We start from the raw sequence: 9,512 nt of genomic DNA on the forward strand, positions 1-9,512 counted from the left end.
CCCTCCCCGGGGCCGGTGTCCCGCTCCCCTCGACCCCCCCGGTAGGTGAGTAAGAGCCGCTCCGGGGCCGCCGGCCCACGGGTGACTCACGCGCGGACCCTCCCGCGCCCCCGGGGCCGCTCTCGCCGCTGAACGGGCCCCCCCCGCCGCGGCTTCCCCACGCTCCAAGCGCCTTTAAGATCCAAACCCCTGTTATTACTTATTTTTGGGTCGAAAACAGGAAAATCATCCCATAAATCCCGATGTTTTCTATCGAATCCATCATCTCTGGGTTTTCCTCCTCAAAACCCCAAAGAATTGGATAAACCACCCCAAACGGCTCCAAGTCCCCCCAGACTGGGGCTGCGTTTGTCCCCAGGGGTGGTGGCATGTCCGGTTGTGCCACCAGCATCGGGACAAGGCCACCCCCTTGGGCATCCCCCAGTGTCCCCACTGTGCCCCAGCCCGGGGTCTCGGTGGCACCGAGAGCTTTGCAGACCCCCAGACAGGTCAGAGACCCCCGGGACAGCAGGTCCTGGTCATGGCAAGGCCACTGTCCCCACGTGTGGCGTGTCCCCAGCTGTGAGGAGAGGGGACACCACTCCCTGCCGGGAAGGGAGCGTGGAGGGTGGCAGGGGACACCTGGGTGGCCCGGGGTGCCCCATGGACTCGGGGTGGGGGGAGTCGGGGGGTGACACTGCGTGGGGCTCCGAGGTGCTGGGCACCAGCAGGGACTGCAGAGATAGAAAACACAATAAAAAACGAGAGGCGGAGAGAGCCCAAACAATGCCTTTTCCCATCGTCCTGTTTTTTGGAAGCTTCTGAACTGTTTTTGTTGAAATTTCCCAAAAATGTCAGGCTCCGGGAGCCACCCAGCCTGAGAAACTTCAGCCCCAGCGGCCGCAGTCTGGCCGAGTGAATCACGGCTGCCCCGGGGGCTGGCGGCCGCCCGCGATCCCGACCCACCGCCCGCGTCCCCCCGGGGAGCCACCCAGGGACCGCAGCCAGCCCTGGGTGCTGGGGGAAAAGGAGAAATTCCCCCTCTGGAGCCGGAGCCGGGAGCAGCGGCCACCCCGGCTGCCCACCTGCACTGCCCAGACCCTTCCCCCATCTGTTTCCTCCAGGCTGCTCAGCTCGCACCCGGAATTTGTGGGGTTTGGGGGAGCCAGGCGTGGGTGGGATCCCGGGGAGGGGGTGACTCCCACCCTGGTGCTGGCAGAGGGGACATGGGTGGCTCTGGGTGGCAGAGGCATCATCAGAAGGCGGCTTGAGGCTGTGCTTGGGGTGCAGGGGGAAGATGGAGGGACAGTGGTGTCAGGAGGGGAGTGTCGGTCCCCACTGGTGTCACCTGGGACATGGCGGGGTGTCACCACAGGTGGCACAGGGACCTCCCAGCTCACAGCAGCACCTGTGGCATGGGGACAGGGTGAGAGGACAGTGGTCCCCAACCCCGGGCAGTGCCAGGCTGGCGTCAGGGCCCGTCCGGGAGCAGCCGGAGGTGACCGAGCCGCTCTCCCGCGCTCTGAGTCAGCGGCGGCCGGTCAGCGGCAGCTGTGGTCAGCGCTGCCCTTTGACAGTGACCTTTAAAGCTGCTCCCTCCGGCCCACGAGCCGCCGCACTCACAGGCAGAGGCCGGAGGCAGGATCCAGCCCGGACCCCCGCTCTGACCCCCGGCCCGGGCTCTCGGCGTCAGCGCGGGGGTCCCCCGAGGCTGGCGCGGTCCGGCTGCCCCCCCGGCGTGGCTCCGTTCCCAGGGCCTCCCTGCCCCGCTGCGGTGCAGGATCTGGCCACGGGGCCCAGCTGCCTGCCACGAACTCTCTGCTCTGCCCAGGCGGGACGTGACTCCTCCCAGATGGACGCGGGTGACCCTGGGGACATCCCCAAACCCGCTCTGAGCATCCTCGGTCCAGCTTCCCACCAGCCGTCACCTTCCCGCCTCCCTCCATCATGTGTCACCAGGGCCCTGAATTAATCTAATTACTTGATTTCCCAGCCAGAGCTCACTCCATAAAATCCTTGGACGCAGACAGCATCTGGCTCAAGGGCCAGGGTGTAAAAAACAAACAAGAAAAAAAAACCCAAACCCCGGGAAAAGCGGGAGGAGAGGCGCAGCGGAGCTGCCTCGACTGCCTGCATCCTTTTAAAGTGACCTGGGGGAAAAATAAAGAGGCAAGAAATGCAAAGAATCCAGCAGGCAGAGTTTGCTTTCTATTCCTCTCAGTCACATTTCCACATCCATGGGTAATTTATAACCCGCTTAACCCCTTCCCTGCCGCCCCCCCTCCCACCCTTTCCCTCCAGAGCATCCTCAGGGTGGCCGCACCTTCCCGCCTCTGTTTGCTTTGGGAAGCACAAACAGTCCCGTGACGGAGTCTGAGGAGCTCTAGAGGAGAGGAAAAAATGTCAAGAGGGTGCTTGAGCGCGAGGGATGGGCTCTGCAGGGTTGGGACACGGAGTGAAGGCTCCCCTGCCCGTGGAAGGGACCGTGGGGACGCCCCAGAGAATGCGGGGGGAGCCTGGGGCTTCCCGAAAGGCTCCGGGAAAAAAAAAATGTAGGTCAGTAGTGATAAATGCGAAAGGCATCGAGTGTTTCTGGAGAGGGGAGGAGGGAGGGCAGCAAGTACTTGCCAGCTTGGAGGTTTTTGCCTGGGAAAGGCTTTTTTTTTCCGTGGAACGGTGAGCGGATGGAGCACGGGCAGGTGTGGCGGGAGCGATGCCCGCCGGCCGCTCACCCGGAGGCTCCCGGTGCCCCCGGGGGTCCGGGCTCCGGCTCTGCCCCTGCCGCCGGTGGAAGCCCCACCTGCGGTGCCGTGATTTACGGTGACAGCCCCCAATCTACCCCATTTACTCGGCCATTCGTCACCGGTGCCGGACCCGGGGCTGGGGCTGGCGGGGCTCCAGGAGGGGGAAGGGGAGCGCAGCGCCCTGGCAGCCCCGCCGGCCCGGCCGCAGCTCATTTTCTGCCGGCCCTGCTTTGATTAATAAGATGAATAAGCTGGCGGGGCGAGGAGAGGCCCCGCTCCCTGCTCCCGGGGGGGCACGGGCTGCGCCCCCCAGCAGCCCCAACCCCTCTCTCCCTGCCCCAGGGCACGGAGCACCCCTCAGTCCTGAGCTGGGACAGGGAGACCCCCCCCCTTTCCCCGCGCCGGGGTCTTGCCATGTGTTCCCCATTAGGGCCGGAGGTTAGCGAAGCCCCCAGCCCTCCCCCTCCTCCTCCCCCCGGGCCCACTTTGGGGTGCTGCCATAAATAAGGGGAATGGGCAGGGCAGGGGTGAGGCGGGGGTCGTGGGGGGTGCCTTTGATGTCCTTTAAAGCCTGTGAAATCACAGCTGTAAATCCGGGGTGTCAGGGAGAGCCCAGCACCGGCCGGGGGCCCCTGAGGAGCGAGGGTGAGGATGGGAGGCTTGAAGGTGATTGGGGAGTCCTCGAGGGACACAGAGGGTGGCACAGTGGGGTCTAACACTGCCTGGGGACCCTCCTGAGGGGTCGGTCCATGTGGGTGGCATTGAGGCAGCCCTGTCCCTCTGTGGGACACCAGTACCAGTGTGACGCAGCTCCCGGTCATCCCCTCAGTCCCCCTGCTCTCTTCAGTCCCTCTGTGTCAGGGTGGCCCCAAGTCCTGTTGTGTCCCTGCACATCCCCCGGTCCCCCTGAACCCTCCTGCATCCCCCAGTGCCTCCCTTAGTCCATGGTCCCCCTACGCCCTCCGGTCCCCATAAACCTCCCGGTTCCCACGTCCCCTTTGTCCCCCTGCATCCCCTGGTGTCCATGCATCCCCCAATCCCCGTGCATCCCTGCTCCTTGGACCCCTCCTTCTCCTGCATCGCGGGGTTCCCCTCACCCCCCGCTGCCTGGGCATCCCCCGTCCTCCCGCACCCTTCTCTCATCATCGCCGCCCGGTGCCGGTGCCGGTGCCGGTGCCGGTGCCGGTGCCGGTGCCGGTGCCGGTGGATCTGCGGCAGGCTGCGGCGGCTCCCCCCGCCCCCGGCTCCCCCCGCCCGGCGCGCAGCGCGTCACGGCGGGGCCGGCGGCGGCGGTGGCGGCGGTGGGTGCGCTCGGCTCCGCTCCGTTCCGCTCCGCTCCGCGCCCGCCATGGCGGCCCCGGCCCGCCGGCCCCGGGCCCTGCTCGCCCTCGGCCTGGCCCTTCTCGCCGCCGCCGCCGCCGCCGCCGCCGTCGCCGCCACCGACCCCTTCTCGCCGCAGCTGGGAGACACCGGCGGGTGCCGCGGGCAGTGCGGCCGCAGCCTGCAGCGCCGGGCCGCCGCCGTGAGTCCGGGGCACCGGGGCACCGGGGACTGGGGGGGCGACGGGGGCGTGGGGAGCATCAGTAGCATTTGGGGTACCAGGAGCATCGGGAGCACTGGGAGTACTGGGAGTACGGGGAGGCACCAGGGGTATGGGGAGCATCAACTGCATTTGGGGTACCAGGAGCATCGTGGGCAATGGGGGCACTGGGGATATTCGGGGCATGGAGACCACCAGTAGGACTGGGGGTACCAGGAACATCGGGGCACTGGGAGCACTGGGGGTACTGGGGGGCACCAGGGGCATGGGGAGCATCAGGAGATCGGGGTCAGTGGGGTACTGGGAGAATGGGGAGCACCAGGAACACCTGGCACACTGGGAGCACCAGGAGCAGCAGGGGCACCAGGGGGGACACCAGGGGCACTGGGAGCACTGGAGGGGACCAGAGGCAGCAGAGGCAACAGGGCCACCTGGAGCCGTGGGGACACCCCTGACAGGCATCTCTGCCAACACAGCCCCACACTGGGCCCCTCCCCGTGGGAGCAACATGGGGGGCACCGGGGCACCCCCAGCAGTCTCCTCCAGCAGCTTTGGGGTGCCCCCTGTGAGGGCATCTCCACAGGTTTGGGGTGCCCACAGTGTCACCCGTTTACCCTGAGCCTGCCCATTCCCGGTGACCCCCGTGTCGGTTCTGTGTGCCCCCCACACCCCCTCAGTGTGTTCCCGGCCCCCCAGATCTGTACCCCTTCCCCAGAGCGGTGCACCCCCACCTCCTGCCAGCCCATGCCAGGGCCTGGCTGGTGTCAACAGAGATGGGGCGACCCTCCACGCCCTCCACGAGGACTTGGCCACGTGCAGACCCTCCGTGGGGTGCACCCGGGGGCTGTGGGGCAGCTCTCCCTGCTCTGGGAACGCCAGGTTTGGGGGTGCCAGCCCTCACCACAGTCCTGGCGGGGGCGGCGCTGCCCGGTGCCCCCCAGCTGGATGCGGGAGGCCGCGTGGGGGGTGTCCGGCTCAGCCACCGGGCTGAGCCCGGTGCCAGCTCCACGCTCTCCTCCTCCTCGCCGCAGGATGCTGTTCTCAACGCCTGTTACCGGGGCTGCCGGCTGTTCTCCATCTGTCACTTCGTGGATGCGAGCGCCGAGCTCAACACGACCAGAGCCGAGTGCGAAGCAGGTGAGAGGAGCCGGTGGCCGAACGGCCCCCGCGCCCCGAGAGCCGTCCCGGGGGCATCCCCACATCCCACCGGGAGCAGCACGACACCCGACACCCTCCAGAGCGTCCCGCCCCGCTCAGCCCCGCAGCGAGCGGGTGCGGATCGACGCACCCTGGGTGGGGAGGGAGTGGGGAGGGGCACGGGGGTCCCAGGGATGAGCACCCCCAAACCCTGACCCCCTCCTCTCCCCTAGCCTGTGCCGAGGCCTACGGCAACGCAGAGGAGCAGTTTGGGTGCGTGACCGGGTGCCGCAAGCAGCTGCCCGAGGTGGAGGAGAGCAGGAAGGAGAAGGTGAAGGGAGATGGGGAAATCCTTCCTTGAACAGGAGCTCAGCACAGTCCCTCCCCTCCCTCGCGGTGGGGGACACCCCATATGTGCAGCCCATTCATCCATCCATCCATGGATCCATCCATCCATGGATCCATCCATGGATCCATCCATCCATCCATCCATCCATCCATCCATCCATCCATCAATGGATCCATCCACCCATGGATCCACCCATGGATCCACCTATGGATCCATCCATGATCCATCCATCCATCCATCCATGGATGCATCCATCCATCCATCCATCCATCCCTCAATCCATAGATCCATCCATCATCCATTCATCCATTCATCTGTGGATCTATCCATCCATGGATCCATCCAACCATCCATCTGGATGGGAGCTCCAGATGTGCCAGGTTGGTCCAAGCCACCACTGGTTGCTTTGTCACAAGTCTAAAAAGCAAATTAACTGGGCTGGGCTTAGCTTGGGCCAGGCAGGGAGACCACAGGGAATTCCCGGGGGGAGAGGATCTGACTGGGGATCGTGGCAGATTCCCCCAGTTTTGATTTGTTATCCTTCCCAGCAATCAGCAACGCTTTCCCCTCCTATGTTTAATTGATTCAGCTTTTGCCCAATTAATTAAATTAGACTTTGGCCCAAGGAAGAGGCTTTTGGCTTTGTGCACGTGCAGGCAAAGATGAATCCGTGCTGCAAAAAGAGTGAAAAGCTCCTTTGAACACCCCTCCTTTGCAGCCCGGTTTTAAGACCTTCCCGGTGCCTGATCCCATTTCCCAACCCCTCTCCAAGGCCAGGGATGAGCATCTGGGGGTGACTGGGGGTGACAGGGAGGGCCCTCACCCCCTCCACCCACCCAAAGCATTTTTCCTCGGGTTCCCAGACGAGCAGGCAAAGCAGATTTAGCATAATAATTAGATACAGAATCTGACCTATTTATTTCCTGTTTGCTGGTTTGACCGTGCAAGGGGCTGTCGGAAAATGTTCGGAGCCAGTGGCAGGGAGCAGCCAAGCGGATTCCAGCAGGGATGCTTTAAAAATAACAAACTGCCGCGACGGCCAAGAATCCAGGGCACCGAGAGGCTGCCAGGAGAGGAACGCCCTCGGCACCGCGGCTGCTCCGCTCCCATTGTCTCGGGCAGAGGAGGCTGATCCCACCCCAAAGGGACGGTCCTGGGGCTGGGTGATGGCCCCAAAGCTGGGTGGTGACCTCAGGGACCCCAGCCCTCGCTTGGTGACCCTCCTGGGACTGGAGCATAGCCCTGGCACATCCCTTTCTGTGCCTGGGAGAAGCAGGTTGAGCCCAGACCTGAGCACCGAGCTCAACCCCGCCACGACCTCGGGGTAGGTGATGAGGGGACAGCAGTGAGGTGATGTCCTTGCTCCTTTGCAGAGCCTGGAGGTGAAAGTGCCATCGTTTTCCATGTTGGATTTGGTCTCCACTTTCTGCAACGACATCGTCAGCTCTGCCCAGAGCTTCATCTCCTCCACCTGGACCTTCTACCTGCAGGCGGACGATGGCAAAGTCGTGGTGTTTCAGGTGGGGGTGTCCCCAGGACCCTCTCTGTGGGTGCCCAGAGGGGTGGGGACCCCCTTCCTCACTGCCTTCTCCCTCTCTCCCTGCTGACCCAGTCCCAGCCTGAGATGGAGTATCCAGCACCCGAGGCCCTGGAGATCCAGCCAGCACAGCCGGGATCGGGATTGGGATCCAGCCCTGGTGTCCCCCAGCCCCACACAGGTGCGGGGTGGGTCTGGGCTGCTGGGAGGGGGCTGGGAGCCTCCAAGCCCTCCTGGCTCCCTTCTGAGTTCTCCGGAGCTGAACAAATTTCCCACTTGTCAGGTCTGATCAGCTTCCCACACCCCCACCCATGCTGAGGGGGCATTGGATGGGGCCCTGCTCCACGAAGCTGCTGGGATCTTCTGTGCCCCCTTAGTGGGCAGAGGGTCCCGGGGAGAGAGGGGGACCCCCACCATGCTGGCACGGGGATGGGAGATGGGAAGGTGTGCCCACATGGGTGCCCATCAGCATCGCCTCTTCCCTCCCAGGCCCCCGGGCAAAGGGGGACAAGCCCCCCGTGAAGGAGCCGCGGGGCAAAGCCAAGGCACAGCCCCCGGACCCCCCACAGCAGGAGCATGACTTCCTCGGCTGCATGTCCAAGTAGGTGACCTGGGACTTGCTGGACGTGGCAGAGCAGATCCTCCCCAACCCCAATTCCCAGCCCGTGCCCTGCCATAAACTCGTCCCTTCTCTTTGGCGGGGGGTGGTGGGGTGCTACAGGCGCTCGGGCCTTCCTCGCTGGATCCTGGCCGCCTGCCTCTTCCTCTCCATCATGGTGATGCTGTGGCTCAGCTGTGCCAGCCTGGTGACCGCCCCCGAGCAGCACATCAAGACCCAGGTATGGGGTGAGCACAGCCCCCAGGGTGTCAGGGACAGCCGGCATGGCTGGGTGGGCATTGCTGTGCCCTGTTTGTGGTCCCCAGTCACTGTGTGCGGTGTGAGGTGCATCCAGAGCCAGCCCCGTGGTGTCCCCAAACTGGAAGTGAGCTGCACCCCTCTCTGGGGCTGCACTGTTGTCTCTGCCTCTCTTCCAGCCTCTGAGCATCAACGGGGACAAGGAGTACCTGGAGGACCTGGATGGCCCCGGCACCTTCCCCCTGCCGCCCGTCATCACTGTCACCCTGTGCCCCGCGCACGGCGGGGAGGACGCGGGGCCGCTGCCCCTCAAAGTCGACCTGGACAAGACCATCCTGTAGCGCTCCCGCCCCTTCCCACCGCCTCCAGCTCCCTCTCACCGTCCCCATGGCATCGCCCCCGATCCCGCTCCGCTCCCCGCGTCCCCAGCTCCCCGAGGGGCATCCTTGGCTCCGGCCGCGTCCCGCTCTCCTCCCCGGGCACGGCCGCTCTGGGGGAGGCTCCAGGAGCCGGGCAGCGGCTCTGCCTCCCCCAGGGCTGTGCTGTGAGCCGGGATCCTGGCTTGCAGAGCCAAGAGGGGAGCTGCCAGAGCGGGGAGGCCGGAGGGAGCCCGTCCCCGGTGAGGGACTCTCTGTCTCCTCCCGCCCGGAGCCGCCGGGGCCCCGCAGCCCTCCGGGCATGGGTCCAGCGCTGGGCAGGAGGGAGCCGGCTGCGGTGGGGGATGGAGAGTGTCTGCAGCCTTCTGAGCTTTGGCTCGGCACATCCCCGGCCTCCCACCTTGGGCTGAGCCTCCGAGGCGCCGGCCCCGGCCCTGGGAACTCCCTTCCGCCGGCCGGAGCCGATTGCCTCGGGGAGCCGAAACGTGGCGAATGGATTTGGCTTTGGCAGCCGGAGACAGGAGCGGATCCCGCCGCCTCCGTGCCCACGCGAGCACCCAGCCAGCCCCTTCCCGGAGCTGTGGAGGGGCCCTGGGATGTCTCCTTCCCGTCCCTGCTCCGTGATGCCCTTGGGGAGCTGGCCCCGGTGCCAACAAGTTGCTGGTGGGACCAAGCAGGGGATGAGGCAGCGTTTCCCTGACTTCAAGCTCGGACAGGAGGTGGGAGCTGCTGGGTTGTCTCCATCCTGGGCTCGGCATCCTGTAGGGATGGCTCCATCCTGGGGCTCAGCATCCCTGCCCCATGCTGGAAGCGGCCTGCGAGGCTGTAGCTGATGGCAGGACCCGGTCTCTGCGTCCCTGGGCTCACGCTGCTGCCCTCAAAATAGGCAGTGGGACCAAGCACGGCTTCCCTTGGCTCACCCTGGCACAGCCCCTGGGCATGGAGGTGTCTCCCTGCTCCCCATTCCCCCCCCCATTCTCCACCACTCGATTT

The 9,512-nt window shown here is 65.4% G+C and overlaps 1 protein-coding gene across 2 annotated transcripts; it reads left to right on the top strand.

Moving 5' to 3' along the window:
• Nucleotides 1-3,998: 3,998 nt before the first annotated feature.
• Nucleotides 3,999-9,304, top strand: TMEM59L (transmembrane protein 59 like). Of its 2 annotated transcripts, none has more exons than XM_068173843.1 (8): nt 3,999-4,245; nt 5,295-5,400; nt 5,634-5,731; nt 7,123-7,269; nt 7,362-7,467; nt 7,776-7,887; nt 7,984-8,125; nt 8,322-9,304. In XM_068173843.1, the coding sequence occupies exons 1-8, from the start codon at nt 4,072-4,074 to the stop codon at nt 8,481-8,483; spliced, it is 1,047 nt and encodes a 348-aa protein (XP_068029944.1). In that variant the 5' UTR covers nt 3,999-4,071; the 3' UTR covers nt 8,484-9,304. The 2 variants fall into 2 exon arrangements, with proteins under 2 accessions (XP_068029944.1, XP_068029946.1); XM_068173845.1 differs by having other exon boundaries at nt 8,008-8,125.
• Nucleotides 9,305-9,512: the final 208 nt, after the last annotated feature.

The sequence above is a fragment of the Anomalospiza imberbis genome, chromosome 27 (genome assembly GCF_031753505.1).
Source record: "Anomalospiza imberbis isolate Cuckoo-Finch-1a 21T00152 chromosome 27, ASM3175350v1, whole genome shotgun sequence".
In the NCBI taxonomy this organism is placed as follows: Eukaryota; Metazoa; Chordata; class Aves; order Passeriformes; family Viduidae; genus Anomalospiza; species Anomalospiza imberbis.

What these genes read in the sequence shown, in the direction of transcription:
- TMEM59L (XM_068173843.1), top strand. Translation starts at nt 4,072, where the DNA reads ATGGCGGCCCCGGCCCGCCGGCCCCGGGCCCTGCTCGCCCTCGGCCTG. An exon ending in AGGAGAGCAGGAAGGAGAAG is followed by an intron (nt 5,732 to 7,122) that starts GTGAAGGGAGAT and finishes GCTCCTTTGCAG; the next exon opens with AGCCTGGAGGTGAAAGTGCC. An exon ending in TTCCTCGGCTGCATGTCCAA is followed by an intron (nt 7,888 to 7,983) that starts GTAGGTGACCTG and finishes CCCTTCTCTTTG; the next exon opens with GCGGGGGGTGGTGGGGTGCT.